The following is a 19,707-nucleotide window of genomic DNA, read 5'->3' as shown; positions in this document are numbered from 1 at the left end:
GAACTAAGTCATAGATGAATATTATTTGTTAGTATATAAGGCATGTCTTGCACCGTTCTATCTCAAATCAGAAGACGGTTGATCTTAGTCATTAATAAACAATATATGTTGAAGCATGAAATCAAGCATAATATGTGGATTATTGCAATGCTTTGTTTTTCCTCAGAACTTATATCTTATCTTGTCTATGAGATTACAAATAATGGATGTGCATCAATGCATCCATTTCATAAAAAAATTTAAACCTCTATATTGTCAATATGTTGTGGAATACATATGAGAAATGAACCAACATAATCTATGGAAAAGGGTCAAAAATGCCCCATACATACTGAAAATGGCTTACATTTTGCCCTCATCCCATCTATTGGATCCGAATTGCTCTTAATGTTAATTTTCAGGTTAAAAATGCTTCTCCTTCCATCAATTGGACCCCAATTGCCCTTAACGTTAAATTCTTAGTTCAAAATGCCCCTCCTTTCAACGGAACTATGAGATGGCACATGTGAGGTTTTAAACATATGGCACTGATTTGTTGATCCAGGTGGCCCCAACCATTAACAATCCGACCCATCTTAGTTAACCCAAAACAACTATGGAATTCTAAAGTTAGTTTACCTTTTGACTTGAGCTCCTGTATCACATTAGAATAATATTCTTCTCTTTTCTGTCTTCTTTTTATGTCTTTTACATTGATGGATCATGAAGAGTGCAAAAACTTGAAGTGGCTATGTATTTTCCTTTGGGTACATAAATTGGAGCATAATTACACAGGAGACAAGTTGCTATCATATTACATATATATGTATATTAACATAACATACTTGATCACAAATAAGGGCTGAGGTATAGCTCATAACTTCACACATCACTCTTGATTGAAGAACTATAATTGGTCTGATCGTCATAATATTTTGACCACAACATTACACCACCATACTTGGAAGAGTTTTTTATTGATGGAAGAACTTGAGAAGTGAGGTCATCAGCAGGGATGAATCCACTTCCAGCAGCTGCAGGAGCGGCTGGCAAGCCAAGGAAAATCTTTTTGGCAGGGATATCTGCTGTCCACTGTTCCCATGCAGCTTCAAGATTGTTAATATCACTAGAACTGTATTGACAAGGAGGGTTGTTATAGAATTGAACCCAAACATAGTCGAAAAGGCCTGTTTTTAAGGCGTTTCCAATCCAAGCATCAGGGAATGGGCATTGAGGGGCTGCTGTTAAGTAAACTTTCTTGCCGATACTGCTATAGGCAGAAAGAGACTTGGCAAGAACATCCCAGTACATATTTGTTCCTCCTTCAATATCAAAGTCTATTCCATCTAAAACAGCATCACCAAGTGGACGTGTTGTCGATTGTCCCCCCAAGAAGTTGTTCCAAAGATAAGTGGCAACTTCCCTAGCATCATCAGCAGAAGCAAGATAGTAGCTCCCAGCACCGCCTCCAATTGACAGGATCACTTTAATTCCTTTCTCTTGGCAGGATTTTATATCTGTGCTTAATTTGGTACACTCGCCAACATTTGGATTACAATGACCAGATAGATCTATCATTGGTTGTTGACCATTTCCGAAGGTTGGCAAAAAAGCTATGTTCACAAAGTCATAGTTTTTCGTGGCACAGGTTTCCGCCAGAGTTCCTTCACCTCCATTCTGACCCCAGTAAATAGCAATTCCACCAGCATCACAAGAAGCTGCTAGTACTAGAATCACTATGGAGAAAAATGCAAGTGATCTATTGGATTGGAGTTCCATTCCTTGATGATTTTGCTAAATTTTGAAATGACTTCTTTAGGAAAAACTATAAAGTTGTTCTGCTTTAGAGAGCATTAGATCATTGCTTTTTATAGGATGAAAATTTACTTACTCAGACTCCTACTTTGTGCTTATGCTAAGTAAAGCGTGGCTTCACAGTTAAGTAGTTAACAATTTTATTTAAATAGAGGATTAATCTTTCGTTTGTGCTTCTGGATTTGCTATTATGTTGTCTTTTACCCCTTGTCTTATCCCAAAGTCTTGGTGATGTTAAAATAAAGGCAAAGTTTGTCCTTCCAAAATAAAACTATAACTCACTTGAAAAACTTGATTTCACATTTTAAATGTTTAGTCTCATAAACTATGAATTTAATAGGGCCATTAGCCTAGTGTATAGACTTAGTGCCTACATATTTAGTCTACTACTATGGGAACTCATTCAAATTTTCGACATCCACTGTTATCATTAACTGTCTATAAACTAAGGACTACAAACAATTGTGCAGTCTTCTGGTGTTGGCCCTCTAAAATTAAACTTCAAATGTTGAAACAAAGCTTAGAGATTTAGCATAGCACAAGTGAGATAATTGTTGAGATATGAATTCTTGAATTGCATATAGAAAATAAGTATATAATTTGAACAATTTTTTTCTAATTCTGTTCTACTGGTGGTTAGGACTTTGTCTTTTCATATTGAAGACGGGTTCAATACCATAAAGGAAAATTTACTCGTTCAGGATACTTACACACAACCTCTACTTACTCGTCCAGACTTCACGGATGGTAAGTCTGGAATGTAGTAACTTAAGAAGCAACAATAGTACTTTTACTGAACGAGCTGCTATATTGCTTCAGTAGCAGAAGTGTTTGTTTATATTCGTTGTTATTCACTTGTTCAATACAGCAGCAAATATATAGTGATACATAGTAACTTGACCAACTACTTTTGGATCAACCAAGATACTTTTTTATTAATACAACAACACATTAATTTTAACAATAACTTAATTATAACATTGATCACAAATTGGTAGGATGATCACAGGTAAGAGGTCTGCTAAATTTTACTGGTACATTTTTCTGGCGTTTACGTCATGGCATAACGAGATAATGAACCACTGTCAAGATTGTGGACTTTAAAATTGAGAACATGCTTTCTTTTGAACTAAGTCATGATTCATGAATATGAAGAATATTGGTTAACATATAAGCCCTGTCTTTCGCTGTTCTATCACAATGAATCATTTTGAAGCGTGAAAGAACAATAGTATTTATTAGTCATGAATGAACAATATTTCTCAAAACTTACTTATAATCTCAACCATGAAAGGATCTATATCCATTTTATAAAGATCTTTAAACCCCTATATTGTCGATATTCTGTTAAATAGATATTGGAGTAATCTAATGGTAAGACGATAAAACTAACCAGTGAAACTGTCAAGATGAAGCTTGTTTTGGTATATGTATATATATCCCTTATTCTCCTCAACTTACACTTCACCATTCTTGTGTTGATTATTGTGGCCTTAATCATGGTTCATAAGATAAACAACTTCCTTTTGTTTGGTCAGAAAAGACAATTATGAATTCATATGATGGAAAATGTCTGATTGAGATTGCTGATATTTGGCCTTGATATTGCCATATGTTGTTCTATTTTTACTAAACAACTAATAGGGAATTAGTCAGCAGACAAGTCCTGTTCCTTTGTGCAAACCAGTAGGGGACCTTTGTAAATCAGTTCCTATGTCAGTTTCCAGCCTTTGATTCTGCTTTTTCTCCCAACAAACTAGGGACCCCAGTTCTGTCTGTTGTCTCTTCTTTTCTCTTTTTTCCTTTATTTCTTTTCCTTTACTTACAATTTCAAGATTCTTTTAGTTTTTAATACAGTAACGTATACTGGAAAAAGATAAAATCATCACAACTCCAAAAATCCGAGCTTTTAATTGTTTAAAGCATCTTCATTTTATCCTACAAATGACAGGATTCCTCATTCTTAACTCCGCCTATATGAGCTCGTTTACATTGCCAGTCCCAAGTCCATATAAAGGAGTAGGATTGCTGAGTGTCAATCGAAAACAACTTTTAAGGTAGGGGTTAGGCTGCGTACATCTTACCCTCCCCAGACCCCATACCCAACTTATGGAATTACACTGAGTTTATTGATATTGACAGGATTTCTCATCCTTGGTCATTAACTAAAAGCCAGGGTAATAAAGCATTCATACCAGAATTAAACGAATCTTCTTATAGAAATAGAACAAAAAGTCATGATATTCGAGCCAATAAAGACTTAGAAGATTGACTCAAGAACCAGTTTCATTCTAAGCTTCATTGTAGAATTCGAACCTAACCATTAAGTAAGAAGTGATGGGAACGACAGACAGAACTTGTGAATGCAAAAGATTCTGCAATCAAGAATTGACTTTTTTTAACTCTGTGTTATCAACCTTAACTAAGTTATATAATAGTTACCTATAGTTGCATTTGAAACCTTTTGGCTACATTCTGGGGTCATTATCTTTGGTCTTTGAATATTTCATTGCTTTTTTTTCTAAACTATTGCTTCATTGCTTTCTTTTGTCTATTTAACTCCTAACAGTCAAGAGACAGATAATACTAATACTTTAAAACAATCATTTTTCTACAAGAAGCATGTAGGAAGCTACAATTTAATTCTATAAAAAATTGCAAAGGGCCAAATAATATCACTATCTAAAGCATGGCCAATGGCTTCAACATGTCTGCTAATACTTGCAAATTTTTTTTAATAATATCTCTTTTTCCCATTCCTGCAGAAAACGAGTATCATATATGTCATCAAATTGGCCTTTGGTAAAATTTTAGTCAAAGAAGCCTTTAATAAAATAATCTTAGAATATGAAGAATTAAATTAATTAAAACATATTTCTTAAATAACTTATAGCTACAAAATGGAGCTATCACTAGGATTATATTAAATGATAAAATTCTTTGATTTAGGATTATGGATTAACAATTCTTTGCAGTTATGCATTTGTTTTTTTTGCAAATATTAATATTGTATTTAGTTGGACGGCATGATAACATTAGGTGCTAGCAAAAAAACAAAGAAAAAAGGAATTCAAAAGATGAAATAATTACGTAAATATGATGATTACTTTGAGAAAACAAAAACAAAAAGAGAGGAATTGTCCTAATTAATCACTTGTTTGATATGAATGCAACATGTGTTGCTGTTTGAATTTTTTTTTTAAAAATCTATGCAATATTGTATTTCTGAAATTACTGTAAAACAAGCTCACGTGAGTCCCTCTATCCTCAGCCAAGCATTTTATTTTTATACAGATTTAACTTATATACACCGACAACTTAAAATATTTTAATCTGTTATAGCGGATAACCTGTTAAGTCTTTATATAAACATCTCATTTCCCTTTTCCTTTCTTCACATATTATTGTACTATTCACCATGGAAAATTCCCAACAACCTCTTGCCACAGAGAGTTTTTCATATAGCTGGTTGTTGAACAGAAAACCTTCCATTGATGGCCTAACAGAATCCCCTAGACCTTGTTATAGTAGTGATGATGATCATGATAATGATGATGAAGAAGATATGAAGTTTATCGCTTACTCGAAAAGATTCCTAGAAGAAGCTCAAAACTTCAATTTTGATGTTCATCCTGTTTCTGAATCTGTCCATGCTGATGAAATCTTCTCTGATGGACACATCATGCCTCGATATCTTGATAAATCAAAGATTGAATCTTTTCGCGAAGCCTTCAATAATTTCAACATAAATTCATCAGTACCCTCAAGTAGTACTCATCCCACACCACGAGTTTCAGATTCTACAACTAGTGATCAAGCTGATTTTCTTGAGAAATGGAGGAAATTTTCGCGCAGAGTCTTGGTTAAATGGTTCGGATTCATCAGGCCAATTTCCAAAAGGATATCAAGTTCAAGAAAAAGTACAGCAAAAGTTGATGACCTTCAAAGAAAAGTAAGTGAAATTCAAAGCTGCAAAACTACTGATTATTCTTCATTTCAGGGATCTCCTCCTCATCGAATAATGAAATCTCATTCTGTTGTCGATTGGGCTGGAAATCGTAATGATCAGAGAAGTAGAGTTAAGACTTTGAGAAAGGTGAAAAGCTGGAGTAGTATTAAGTCACCACAGGCTTATAATTCCCCTATAAAAAGTCCAGCCTATGATCATTCTAATGATGTTTGGCGCGATATGGAGAGCGCGGTTTCTGATGCAATTCTTCACTGTAAAAGATCATTTGGTATGTTAACAGAGCCTGATATCAATCTTGATGATCATTTGGTATGTTAACAGAGCCTGATATCAATCTTGATGATTATTTTGTCAAGAACATGCAACACTAGCTGTTTAATTTCATCCTTTCTCAGATGTATATTTAAATTTTTGTCTCTTTATACAAATAATCTATCATATATCACTCAGATTCACTATTTTGTACATTCTGAGGTGAAAAAAAAAACAAGTTATAGTTATTAGGACTTATTTAACTTGCTAGTATCTTCTTATTTTGAATTATCTGATCCAATTTTATATATGCTTGATAATAGATCAAAAGTTGAAGGATGGTGCTATAATTGAAATGAATGAGTATGATTATACACTATTATACGTGTATTATACATTCACAGGATATTTTTAGTTTAAGCAGTTGAATTGACAGATTATTTAGATTAATCCTTCTTTTTTTTTAATGGTGTGGGGATAAGGTTGTAAAATGTCATCAGGACCCTCACATAGTCTCATTTTATTTCTCTTTTTGTTCTTTACTGGAGATGGTCTGTGCCATTTTGTGGAGTAGCTGGGAGGGATTTTGATGAAAGGCCCACCACTACAAGTTAGAGTTTTATATTGGTTGAATTAATGGAGCATGATATCACATTTGAAAATTGCAATGCCTACTAAAAATTTCATAGCACCTCCATAAACACCAACTAATTATCTTTTGATTCATGAGTGTCATATGACCTACCTCATAAAAAGAAATTAAGAAATGTTGAGGCAATGATAAATTCAGAATTTAGACGCAAGTAGTTAGTAACATAAAAAAAAAAAACCATCATTCTCGCGCTTTTAGAGATAGAAGTGCAACAAAAATAACCAAAAAGGGCATACTAGAACCCTGCTACATCAAGTCTAGATTGATTCGCCGTTGGTTCTAGGATATTTATGATAAAAGTTTACTTGCACTTGATGTTTACACTAGCCCAATAAATACGTGACACGTCTTCACATATATTCTTACCTTAATTTACAACTTAATCATGGTAAATTAGTAGAATTTAACGTAAGCATCTAGTGTGAGGAAGCTTTTATGCTTGGGAATAAATTCAATATGGTCTCTCTTAAATATATTGCTATGCCTTTTTGTTTCTTTAAATTTGTCAAAAAAGAGATTTTTTTTTGTCTCCATCAATTAACTTTGGTTATTAGATTTAACATAAAAGGTGAAAAAAGAAAGAAAAGAAGGTTAACCAAAGCAATACAAAAAAGGTTCAGCAAGAATATAATTCTAGGTTGGAAAATTGTGTGTTCACATTACTAAATTATCTGCATAACTCATCCATTTCTATAATAAATACTGAAAATAGACAACAACAACTCACAATGCTCTCTAATGATTTCCTTATTATAGTTAGCATTTATTCCCGTTCACTTCTGTTTTTCCTTTTAATAACTACTTGGATTTACTGCATTTGAGCCGAGAGTCTTTCGAAAATAGTTTATCAGGTAGGAGTAAGGTTTCGTACACTCTACCCTTCTCAAACTCCGAAATGTAAACTTGTTCCAAACTGTTTGGCTATCTAAAGTGTGACACTGAACCCAAGAAAGTCTACATAAGTGCTAAAACTTTCTTTAAAGAGAAAGCTAATTCTGCATTGAGACAGAAATCATGTTCAGTTGGTAAAGGAAACAAAGAAAGACACAACAGGGTCCCATGAGTGGCAATTGTTAGGAGAAAATCCAAGATTTTATCCCCATCACTTTTTTGTTTCCATGCATAAATATTTGTTTTCTTATCCTTAATACATATGTACAACTATGCACTCCTATCAAGAAGGGAAACAAACACCACAAATTTGGCTCTTTTTTTATGGCATTTGAAATTTGAAAAAATAAAAAACATTGATTTTGGTTCTTTTGAGATTTTGAGGAGGGGACCAACGTAACGTCCTAAGCTACTTGTCCCCGCTAAATGTTTTTAGCATCCTAATATTCTTTATCTCAATTACCAGCTCACTTTAAGTGGTGCACCTTAAAACATGGCTTTAATTTGTCTATCGTACGTACGTGGAGTAATTAAAACTCTTTACCAACGAAAATGTTTTCTTGAATGATGGTGTTATCTAGAAAATTAGTGAGTTTGTTATGTAACCAAAAGATACTTATTATCTTAAAACAGGGAGTATATATAATCTAGACAAATTCTACTGGGGGTGGGGGCAGGGGTGAAGGATGTTGGAGAGTTGGAATTACACAATCAATGTTGAAGCAATTTGTGAAACATGTTTTCCCTACTTTAGCGTTGAAGAAGTTATTTTCCTAAGGAATTTATTTTCTAGAGAATATGTTTTTCAAAATTTTTGATAAACCAAACATATAAAAAAGGGAAAACATTTTCCGCACCCTTAAATCCAAATGAACTATATTGCTTTTTAGAAAGCATTTGGTTGGAATTCAAAGTATCTACTTTATCAAAGTGATTCTGATTTGTGTAATTGCCATGTGCTTAATATGTTCCAGCAAGATGAAAGTTGCTTTGGCCTTTTCTAAGTTGTAGGCAAAGCGGTTTCGTATACGTAAATCGTAATTAGTTATATAAGTGCAATTGTGCTCGTGTTACACGTACGAGGGAATAAAGAATAGTAATAAGCTAGTGTATTAATTAGCAAATATAATACATGTATTAACTCTATGCATTAGCAGTCTCTTGTTTGGTACATTTTCTCATGCTATGTTGTATTAGTTATACACTTTATTGTGTATTGAAGAGTGTATTATTAATAGAAAAATCCTTTTGGCCAGAATAGTATTTTACCTTTTAAAATATGTTTACCCTTTTAGCTTTGATACCGTTTAACTAAAAAATGGAAAAAAATCAATTTATTTTTAAATAAAAAAGATATTATAATTTTTAAAAATTTCTGGCCAAATTTTTTTGTCATTTAGCATTCATTACCCATTATTAATATCATAGATATCTTGGTATTAGTAATGCAAGTGTATTTAATACATGCATTAGCATGGTTAAAGACTAAATTACCCCTCAAAAGAACTTTTACATCTTTTTCACCATAATTATGGAGGATATTTTTATACAATGCATACTATTTCTAATACATCAAACCAAACAATGCATAAGAAATAATTTATGCATAACTAATATAAGAATTATTAATGCAAGCATTATTAATAGTCTAATACACTCTACCAAACGACTCATATCAGGATTTTCACTACGGACTTGTTATCTAATGTTTATCAAAATTACTTAATTATACATTGTAATTTTTCGACAAGAGATGTTTCAATTGACACCCGGGTTCGAGTGTGTTTATAAAATATTCATTGATCTGGTAACCTGTATGCCAAATCCCATTCAACAACTAACTTATTGTGCAAAAATCAAGAACCGTGTCTACTTGAAGTTTGTGTAATATAATTAACATGCACCTACAATCTTTGCTTGTTGGTTTATCATCTTAAGAACAACTAGGAATTAAGTAGGTAACAGTAGCAATGCATGTTTTTAGTAAAAACAACTTGTGGTAATATCGATGATCAGTTAATTATTTCGAAATTAGGGGGACCAAAGACATTACTGTTTATTGATGTCTTTAGTTGTCTTGTCGGGTCATATTGTTTTGTCCAAAAGTGTTAGATTCATTGCATGAACAATAATAGTATGAAGTAGAGAGAAAGGAATTGCAGAGTAATAGTCATTCAAGAATGAAATGCCCTGTTTTGTTTAAATGATGACAAAAACTAGAGGAACGACTTGTAGGATTCTCAGTTGGGGACCAAATGACTCTTGTGCAAATATTTTGCTTAAGTCACATCAAGTTCAATATGTACAATTTAACATCTGCAATGGGGGAAAAAACAGAGGGTGTCGATTTTAAGCACAGAAATTCTTGTCAAGTATCAGGAGAACAATGAAAATGAAGATGACCACCTTATACTAGAACAATCTTCCTACAAGTGGGAGTTGGAGAAAATTATTAGTATTTTTCACTTGTTTATGGTACGACTGTCAAAGAAATAGTCACTTTTTTAACACGATAGTTTTAAATATATACAATAAAGTTATTAGTTTACGATAAATATAGTTATATTTTTATTTACATTAAAAAATAGTCAAGAATTATAGAAAGTATACACTGCGTATACAATATAGCTTAGAAAAAGTCATAAAAATATAAATATTGACTATGCAATATAGCTTACATGTACCTGAGTTATACACTGACTATACATTAAGATACAATAGAAAATTGAATATAGTTTAACTATACATGAAGTATACACTGACTATTCAATCTTCAATCAACTCAAAATCACCTCTAAACCGTTCCAAATTTTAGATATGATATCCTTTCAATGTTTCGAATCTTTTGATATATAATTCGATCGGAGATGGAGGAAGAGGAAGAACAAGGACGAAGATGACGAAGGTCTATAAAAATCTGGCTACTCTGTTTTTCAATTAAAATTACAGAATGGTCTTTTTTGGGTAATTGTCACTTTTTTTATTAAGAAATTGAAATTAAAAAAAAAAAGACTTTTTGAAATAATAATGATGTAGTTATGTTATTGTCAAAGAAAATGATTGGTGTACTCTCTTGCTGATCGGATGAACCAATATATTTAGATTATTGTTCACAGCAAAAAAGATTTCATCTTTTTGAAAATTCACACTTCAATATTGATAGACCTTCATTGGAGTAAATATTTATATGTATCAAGTGTTCATATCCAATTGATCATCTGAACTTTAATTAACTAGTATAAAATAAGGTAGAAATACATATTACTCAATTTTTATTAATTTTGATGATGTATAACGTTTTCTGCATTAATGATGCACAAAACTTAAACTCTGAAAATATATGTATATAAAAAACACACATTATATTTATTTATCCAAAACTCGATCATAAACACCCAAGTAAGCTTTTACCTCTCCATAGTTACTACTTACTATATGTTCCTGTCATTTTGCCATTTAGTTCAACACTTGAACAAATATCTTATTTTTAATTCGAATTTGGTCAAAGAAGTAGAAATTGAAGAAGAAAGAATTATTAAGTAGAATAAGATAGAAGTGTATGAACAAGTTGTTATAGCTCCCCTTTGCATCATTTATCGTAGAATGAGGTAAAGATCATTTTTGACATTTTAAAATTTCATTCAAATTGATTTTAGCGCGTTGTTTTACAATTACGAAATACAAATTTAAAAGATAAAGAAGGCATGATTTCAAAATTCAAAATGATTAAGGGTTATAAGTATTTAGGATTCAATAAAAAAATAATTAAGTAAATAAATATATTACACGAACACGTTATTACAACTCCTAAATAATTTAATTTAGGGTAACAAGTTAATCACATCTCCTCCACTCTTTCCATCATTGTCACTTATATTTTACAAACCCATTTTATTTTTATAAAATTAGTAAAACAAAAATAAAGAAGTAAAATTAAAAAAATAATGTCAGATTTGAACCCCAAAAAATACTAAGGAAAAAAACACAAGTTATATGGGGGAAAAAAATTAGAAGTGAATTTGAACTAAAAAAAGATTTTTTTTAAAAAAATAATGTCAGAAGTGGGATTTGAACCCACGCCCTCTTACGAAGACCAGAACTTGAGTCTGGCGCCTTAGACCACTCGGCCATCCTGACTTTGCTGTTTATATATTGATAAATTATTTTATTATCCATTTGTTATCTTCGTCCTTTTTATATTTTTAGACACCAAAATATAGAAGGCGCCAATCAAAGAACCAATTTTTACTACCTGAAATCATCGATTCACATCTGCTAGGGTTTAACACTTTCTCAGTTGAAGATGCAGGTATTTGAATTTAATTACACTGTGTGTTCAAATTTCTAACATTTTCAGCTGATTTCAATTTCTCGGAATCAATTTTTAGTACCCGATGAATCAACCGGGGCCACCACCATTCGGACGACCGTTACCTCCGCCATTACCGGCTTTTCCACCGGCGTCAAGTGCTTTCTGGAATAGCTCCACCAATGTGGTTGATCACCTCAAAAACTTACACGACACCGTGAATCTGGCGACAGCTTTGTAAGTAACAGAAAGCTTAAAACTTTGAATGATGAAACACTATTATATACATTATTGAATGTGAATTTGTATGTGTTGCTCTTTAGATCTTTCTGGGTTTTGAGTAGTCAGAAGGAGCTGGAAATGACCAGAAATAGAGAAGTTGTCATTTATGTTTGGAATAGATTTAAAAGGAAATAGTGTTACATAAAACATAAATGAGGGAGTAACAACAACAACATACCTAGTGCAATCCTGCTAGTGGAGTTTGGGGAGGGTAGGATGTATGCAATAGAGGGAGTAATAAAGGTGAAAAGTAAGGTGACAGTTCGGAAATGGTGCTAAAACTTTGATCTAGAAGCACCTATTATTTGCATTGGTTGAATGCAAATTTGATACCACCAAGGTGGCGGGAAGATAGTAAAGGTCCTCCCTCTACTCTTAACCAAAGTCTCAGAGTTTGAGCACAATGTGTTACCCTCTTGTCTTATTGGGGTGTCCCTTATAAATAGGTATAGTCACGTCAATGGATTTTTTATATGGAGGATGCTTAAAGGAGGGGGAAAAGAATGCAACTTGATAGACTTGGTCATGTTAATTAGGGTGGAAGATAAAGAAAGAAAGTCTGAGGAAGGTTCGGATGGTGGGGCTAAAGTTTGATTCAGAAACACAAGATGTATTTAGCAGGCAAAAAATCTCGAAAAGCTCGATAGAATGAGAAGGAATTTTCTATGTGAAGGCAACAACAAGGATCATAAGTTTCACTTGGTTAAATGGGCAAAAGTGACACAACCTAAATCTCAAGGGGGTTTGGGTATCAAAGATCTTGCAGCTCACAATAAAAGCATGATGATGAAATGGTTATGGAGGTACGGAACTGAAGACATTGGATTGTGGAAAGAGGTGATCAAAGCTAAACATGGTGAGGTTACTCACTGGTCCACAAAAGTCTCAGCAGATGCATATGGAGTTGGTCTATGGAAAAGCATCAGTAAACTTTTGCCAAATTTTGCTGGGAACGTCACATTTAGAGTTGACAATGGATCTCACATCAAATTTTGGAAGGACATATGGTTGGGAGACACAACTCTGGGTGAGGAATTTCCAAGTTTGCACCTCATTACAGCTGAACCAAATTCTACTGTAGCATCCAACAGATCAGACGACATTTGGGACCTAAGGTTTAGGAGAAACCTAAATGACTGGGAACTTAATTACGTATTTGGTCTCTTTGCCGAATTGCAGCCTTGCTCCTTTTCAGCCCAAGAGCCTGATAGATTGAAATGGGGTAACTCAAGAAAAGGTCACTACACAGTCAAGGAAGGGTATCACAGCTTATGCTCAAGGAACTCAATGATTGACAAATGGCCATGGAAGCATATATGGAAGACAAAATTACCTACCAAAGTGATCTGTTTCAATTGGATTGCACTACATAACTCATGCCTCACACAGGATAATCTCTCCAAAAGGAAATTCCAGCTTGCTAACCGATGCTATTTCTGCCACAAGCACACAGAAAGTGTCAACCACTTACCCTTCGGGGTGGCCCAGTGGTTTGAGCTTGGGACTTCCATGTTGGAGGTCTCAAGTTTGAAACCCCTTGCCAGCGAAAGCAAGAGGTTTGCCTTCTAGGTCGAGCTCGTCGCACCAGGCTTGCCTAGTGCGGGTTACCTCTCCTATGTGGTTAGCGAGCTATTGCATAGGAACGGGGGTTCTACCCTGTGCGCACCCAAATGGTAGCGGCTGCGGGTGTCCCTTGTCATCAAAAAAAAGAAAAAGAAAGTGTCAACCACTTGCTACTGCACTGCCCAGCTGCCTCAACCTCTAGAATATGTTTTGTTACTTTTTTGGTCTTTCCTGGGTCATGCCTTTCTCTGCTAGGGATGCTCTTGAAAGTTGGAGTTCACGGGAAGTTGACAAAGCCATCAAGAGTATGTCGATGATGATCCCTGGTGCTATCTTTTGGTGTTTATGGACAAAGAGGAACAAAAGATGTTTTGATGGAATTTCAACTTCTAGAAATCTTTTGCGAGGCAGATGTCTAGTTAGCCTTTTTAGTTGGTCCAAATTGACCCCTGTAAATAATTTAGAACTCTTCTTGGATTTTGTTAGCTCTATAGCTTAGAAAGAGGCTACAAATCCTCTTTTGTGAGCTTAACTGATCTATCCTTGTAAAGCTTGCATCTTCTTGATGCCTTGAAATGAATCTACTTACTTCATCAAAAAAAAAAAAATTTAGCAGGCAAAAAAGAGATGGAGTTTTTTAGCTAGGGTGAAAGATTAAAATATCTGAAAGGGGTTCGGAAAATGGTGCTCGTAACAACTTTATTGTGTAACTAAAGCTTAGAACTTCAAATCAGTAGTATATGCATTATTGCATATGAATATGATAGTTTATGTGCTCCTGTTTATCTTTTGGGTTTTTGAAATTTGTGCAGGAAGAAGGAGTTGGAAATGTTAATTACGTTGAAAAACAAGAAAGAAAATTCTGAGGAGTGTTCAGAAAGTGGGGCTAGTGCAGGCTCTGTTGATAGTTGTGTGAAGTTTATGGAGCATTCTAGGATCAATATGGAAAGCCAAGAATCGTTGTCGTTGGAAGCGGCTAATGCTTTAATGTCAAAATTGAGAGCTCAGTTGGAACCTTTTAGAGTTATCACAGATGAGATGGCCCCATGGGAGGAAAAATCTGCAACTGTTGGATTAGCAAATAAAATGCACAAGTACAAAAGGAACAAACTTTGGCGAAAGAGGAAGAGGAAACACATTGCAGAAAAGCTAGCAAAGGTGCTATTAAACCCAATTTATACAGCATTCCCTTTTTTTCATGTCTTCTATATTTTTGGAATTTTAATCTCTAAGGTGTTTGTGACTTTGTGTTATCCGTTTAAGCATTCTGATTTCTGATGTCACACTTATCATTAGGAGCGAGAGCAATATGACCAAATTGATATGGAAGCTGATGAATGGAGGGCCAAAGAGATAGCCAAGGATATTGCAAAACGCAAGGTATTAATACTGAGACTGCATAGTATTAACTGCTATGAAATACTGGTTTAGAATTTCCATCCTGTTATAGAAAAAGTAGAGGTGGCCCTCTGTGTTGGCTTGTACTGCCTGGGTATGAACACTTGTGAAAACTTCTCAATCATTAGCCCAAAAACATTAAAGGAAAAAGAAATGGAGAATGAGAACAATAAATAGCCAGATTGAATGTTCTTAGACAACAAATGTATCCCTTAGATTTTTGACACGTCTATTGTTTACCTTCATCTATTCTTTTTTCTTCTGTATTGCTCAGTAACTTATGGTGTATCCGCAGGTTGAAAAGATGAAAGAAATAGCAAAGCTAAAGGCAAAAGAGGAGAAAAGGAGACTAGAATCTGAGGTGAGAATGATGGTTGCTTATTCATGCAACTGGACATGACTGTTGAAGTTCCCAAAGCTTTTCCACAACCAATGTACAATTTCTTAAGGATTTTAGAAACTTCTGAGAGTTTTGACATGGTGTGGCACCATATTTATCATCCAGTTCAGTGTTTCATGTGGTTGAGTTTTGCTCCTGCTCCTCTTCCAGTAAACAAATTCTGCCAGATATAACCCTTGGAGACAGATATATATAGAAAGTGTGCAGTGAGGATACTTGTAAATCATTAGGTAACCTAGCTCGACCCAAGCAATGCCCAAAAGTCCCATGCCTTTCTTGGTCGGACCAACCTAACCGTCACTCCCAAAAAGAAAAAAAAGTTCCTTTTCAATACCACAAGATATGGGAGGTTGGTTTATGGTTTATTTGAGATGACAACCAAGTAATATAATATTGTATGCCCTTTATTTCTGGGTATAATGATGTTGAGTCACTTCTATTTTTGCTTTCAGCTTGAGCTGGCATTGATAGTAGAGAAATTGCAAGAATTACGTTCCATCAGGGTTCAGAAATTGAAGAAGCAAGGTAAATATCCTAATGATGTTGATATGTCTTTGTGTTTCCTTTAGTTTATCTAACTTGTTTGATCCTTTTCCTTTTGAATTTATTATTTTTACTCTGTTTCTAGTGGGACACTTATATTTGTGGTTGAAATCTGCACTGAAGTAAAAGCATGCAGTGTTCTGCATGGATTGTTGAAACAGTTTGTAATGAATGAGTATTTTTTTATTCGTTAACTATAAGATGCTCAATAGGAAAATGAATTTGGTGAAAGAATCAGTAGTTTCCCTTGGGATTGTAATTTCTTTCTTAATGCTGCGACTGTGTGTGTATCATTTGGCAGCTTCCTTTTTTGCTTCATGAGTTCCGTGGAGAATTTAACCCAAATATGAAGTTAATGTGTCTTCAGTATGTAACTAATTTTATATGCTGATCTTTTAGCATCGATACTCAGAGAATGAGTGTTACTGCTGTTTTTCTATAAACCTGTAAACATTTGGCTTTACAGGATGACAGGGTAGAAACCCTTGTGAAAGATACTTTCACTGTCTTTTACCCTCAGTCTTGTCTATCCCCTTTGGCCCCAGAGACATTCCTTCTTCAGTCTTAATTTCTAAACATCTTGTTTATCCTTGAATAGGTCACTTTCTCCCTGAGGAGGATGACAAGTTTCTAGAAAAAGTAAGAGCTGCAGTTGAGGAAGAAGAGCGACAGGCAAAGGCAGCAGCTGATACAGCTGCTGCTAAGGATGCAATTGCAACTGCTGAGGTATCCAGGAAAACAATTCAAAGTCAAAGACCAGAGCCTGGTGACCTGCATGCTAATACTGATGACGATAAAATAAATCCAGACCAAATGACTGTGGATAAAGATAAATCAGGTCCTACACCTGTCAATGAGTTGGAAAAAGTTGGATCTAAAGTGCTAGGCTCAGCCAGCTTACACGATTCTGTGGCAAATCTACCAATGGAATTTTATCACTATTACTATGGCAGTAATCATGATTTGGGAACGCTTATAGAGGTGAATTTGGCTATTGTCTTGTTAATTCTTTACTCTGCAGTAGATTTGCATTTCTCTATCATTGTGATTGAAGGCCCATTCTGTTCTTTCTATGTTAATTATGAGTTGTTTTTGCAAGAAGAAATGTCAAAGTTGATTATGCTTGACATGAAACCTTTTCTTTCTTCTATAGGTAAGAAGAACATGGGATGCATACATCAGACCTGGAGGAAGGTAAATATATCTTGCTAAATCCTGCTAGTATCCCTTTTTTGACTTTTTGTTTAGTCCACAAAAGCAAAAGTTGCATTAGTCATTTCCTTATCCACCAAAGTTTTCACTAACACAGAAAGAACAAGCAGCAGACGTAAGAGGAAAAAAAGGTTGAAAAGGAACATCTCATGACTGCATTTGTTGGTCAGATGGACATCTAGCGTAGCTTCATTCATTAATAGTCATTATTCTCTCGATGCTTACATCAATCAGTCCTTAACTCCTTATCAAAAAAAAATATCAATCACATTTTTAACACTGTTAGGGATCGCTTGGTACAATGTATAAGAATAATGTTGAATATAGTATATTAGTAATGCTTGCATTAGTAGTGCTTGCATTACTAATGCTTGTATTAGTTGTGCTTGCATTATTTCTTATACATTGTTTGGTTTGATGTATTAAAAATAACAAACCTTGCATAATTTTTATTTTAAAATGTTTGTTTACAAAAATGCCCTCCACACTTTTTAGTTTTGCATACTTTCTATGCAACACGGTTCTTTTGCTTAAACATTGCAATAAAGTTCTTTGCTAAAATGTCGCTAGCTCTTCTTCTTTTTTTTCTCAAAATAAAATTAAATATTTGTTAGTATTTTGAATTCTAAACTTATTTGCTTATCAAGTAAGGGACGAGATATTAATTAAGAACTTGGAGTATTTTCGTGTTTAGCTCCAGGGTCATAAGAAAAAACATATTGATCTCAAGAGGAAGAATGTATGATCAATGATGCCTAATGATTAGGGGGTTAATATTAAAAATTGAAAGGAATACGAAGTTGAGTGCTGATAATTCAGAGTAATTGGGTTCAATAATTGTTAGGTAACAACTGAGAGAGAAAAGGAGTAAAATATTTTAAAAGGGCTTTGAGGGTAGTTTTGTCATAGTTAATCTAATGCAAGTGTTAAAATCCTTTGTATTACTAATACCTAGAAATTCATGGTATTAGTAATACACACCACAATACACAATAGTGTATAATTATACATAGCATGAAAAAGTATACCAAACAAAGTACTATTAATACACAGAACTAATGCATGCATTAATTTTGCTAATACACTCTACCAAACGACCCCTTAATATTCTTGCCTAGATATTATACCCTTATTACCACCACACTAGTTTTAAGATTTTGGCAGTTCACTTAAGCATGTGATTTAACATTTTTAACTCACTGCCAGTAAAAGAAAAATAATGAGGTTGGAAGATCATATCAAAGAATCATTTCAATGTCATTATCAAAGTATAATTAGGATTTGTTCTTGGAATCGGCTGTGGTAATAGAATCCAATCGTGCAGTAATCCAACTGAAGGTCCAGCTTGATACAACTAGTTGTGATTGGCTCACTGCTTTTGAATTGTTGAAAGTATGCCCTTTTACAAACAAAATATGAAGTCATTTCTATTCGACCACTGATAAAGAAATGTCCTTGCTATTTACCCTTTAGTGTCTTCTGCGCGAACTATGTTCTCCTTTTAATCATTTTTCTCTTTGGAGTCACTTTCTTTAAACTAACAAAATGTAATTCTTTCCAATTTCTCATGACAAGTTATGTCTGCATATGCCAAATAACAGGTATATCTAACACCCACCCACCCCTTAATCTTTGTGTGTTGATGCAGCCGAATACCTGGGCACTGGGTCCAGCCACCACCTCCAGCAGATGCGATATGGGCATCCTACCTGGCGAAGCCTAAATGACATTTTTATAGGTGGTTTCCTAGTGCCTAAGCATCGCCTTTGCAGATTGTCTCGTTTGCTGGCTATCCTACTAAATGATTCGTGATCTTTCAGCATTGCGCCTTGATGCTTGTGGAGGACACGGACAAAAAGGCTTGTGCCTAATTTCTCTCTCTCCTCCCTGATCAACAGAACTCCAAGGCAAACATGAGGGACTGACTTTGTCTGAAACAAGGTTAATTTAAGTGCAATACTGTACAAGGAAGACATTGATCATTGCTAGGAGACCAGGCATGCCATTTATGGACTTCCCAAGGGGATCAAATAGCAGGAGCTGATATTGCCATAGTAGTTACCATATTGATGAATTATTGCCTCGCAAGTCTTACACTCATCAATAGCAGGCTTTTGTTAATGTGTATCGCACCCATTGGGGGTGAAGCTAGATATAAGGGGGTTCAAATAATTTCCTTCGTCAAAAAAGTATATATTATGCAAATAGGGTCAGAGTGAATTTATTTGGTTATATACAAACAGTTGAATCCCTTTGTCCCAAGTACAAACTTTAGGGTCCTTTGGTAGGATTTATAAGAATAACACTACATAAAAGTGTATTAGTAATGCTTGCATTAATTTACATAGATTATTTTTTATGCTTTGTTTTATTTTGGTATATTAAAAATAGCACGCATTGTATAATAAATATTTATTTATAAAGATACCTTCCACAATTAT

At 34.2% G+C, this 19,707-nt stretch overlaps 3 protein-coding genes and 1 non-coding gene across 4 annotated transcripts; 2 read left to right on the top strand and 2 right to left on the bottom strand.

The window, feature by feature from the left end:
* Nucleotides 1-806: 806 nt before the first annotated feature.
* On the bottom strand, nucleotides 807-1,899 carry LOC125815708 (acidic endochitinase-like). Its single transcript, XM_049495248.1, has one exon. The coding sequence runs from the start codon at nucleotides 1,756-1,758 to the stop codon at nucleotides 862-864; it is 897 nt and encodes a 298-aa protein (XP_049351205.1). The 5' UTR covers nucleotides 1,759-1,899; the 3' UTR covers nucleotides 807-861.
* A 3,250-nt stretch (nucleotides 1,900-5,149) lies between these two features.
* On the top strand, nucleotides 5,150-6,082 carry LOC125816448 (probable membrane-associated kinase regulator 6). The gene has a single exon (XM_049496055.1). The coding sequence runs from the start codon at nucleotides 5,213-5,215 to the stop codon at nucleotides 6,080-6,082; it is 870 nt and encodes a 289-aa protein (XP_049352012.1). The 5' UTR covers nucleotides 5,150-5,212.
* A 5,530-nt stretch (nucleotides 6,083-11,612) lies between these two features.
* On the bottom strand, nucleotides 11,613-11,696 carry TRNAL-CAA (transfer RNA leucine (anticodon CAA)). The gene has a single exon. It is a non-coding gene; the product is annotated as a tRNA-Leu (tRNA).
* Nucleotides 11,697-11,914: 218 nt separating this feature from the next.
* LOC125816214 (U11/U12 small nuclear ribonucleoprotein 59 kDa protein) lies at nucleotides 11,915-19,329 on the top strand. Its single transcript, XM_049495799.1, has 8 exons — nucleotides 11,915-12,105; nucleotides 14,526-14,871; nucleotides 15,010-15,093; nucleotides 15,407-15,472; nucleotides 15,964-16,036; nucleotides 16,653-17,035; nucleotides 17,208-17,248; nucleotides 18,915-19,329. Exons 1-8 carry the CDS (start codon nucleotides 11,954-11,956, stop codon nucleotides 18,991-18,993), a joined length of 1,224 nt encoding a protein of 407 aa, XP_049351756.1. The 5' UTR covers nucleotides 11,915-11,953; the 3' UTR covers nucleotides 18,994-19,329.
* Nucleotides 19,330-19,707: the final 378 nt, after the last annotated feature.

The sequence above is a fragment of the Solanum verrucosum genome, unplaced genomic scaffold (genome assembly GCF_900185275.1).
Source record: "Solanum verrucosum unplaced genomic scaffold, falcon-dt-bn FXZP01000261.1, whole genome shotgun sequence".
Taxonomy (NCBI): domain Eukaryota; kingdom Viridiplantae; phylum Streptophyta; class Magnoliopsida; order Solanales; family Solanaceae; genus Solanum; species Solanum verrucosum.
This window is presented reverse-complemented; position numbering and strand designations above follow the sequence as displayed.

What these genes read in the sequence shown, in the direction of transcription:
- LOC125815708 (XM_049495248.1), bottom strand. Translation starts at nt 1,758, where the DNA reads ATGGAACTCCAATCCAATAGATCACTTGCATTTTTCTCCATAGTGATT.
- LOC125816214 (XM_049495799.1), top strand. Translation starts at nt 11,954, where the DNA reads ATGAATCAACCGGGGCCACCACCATTCGGACGACCGTTACCTCCGCCA. An exon ending in TCAGAAATTGAAGAAGCAAG is followed by an intron (nt 16,037 to 16,652) that starts GTAAATATCCTA and finishes ATCCTTGAATAG; the next exon opens with GTCACTTTCTCCCTGAGGAG. An exon ending in TACATCAGACCTGGAGGAAG is followed by an intron (nt 17,249 to 18,914) that starts GTAAATATATCT and finishes GTGTTGATGCAG; the next exon opens with CCGAATACCTGGGCACTGGG.
- LOC125816448 (XM_049496055.1), top strand. Translation starts at nt 5,213, where the DNA reads ATGGAAAATTCCCAACAACCTCTTGCCACAGAGAGTTTTTCATATAGC.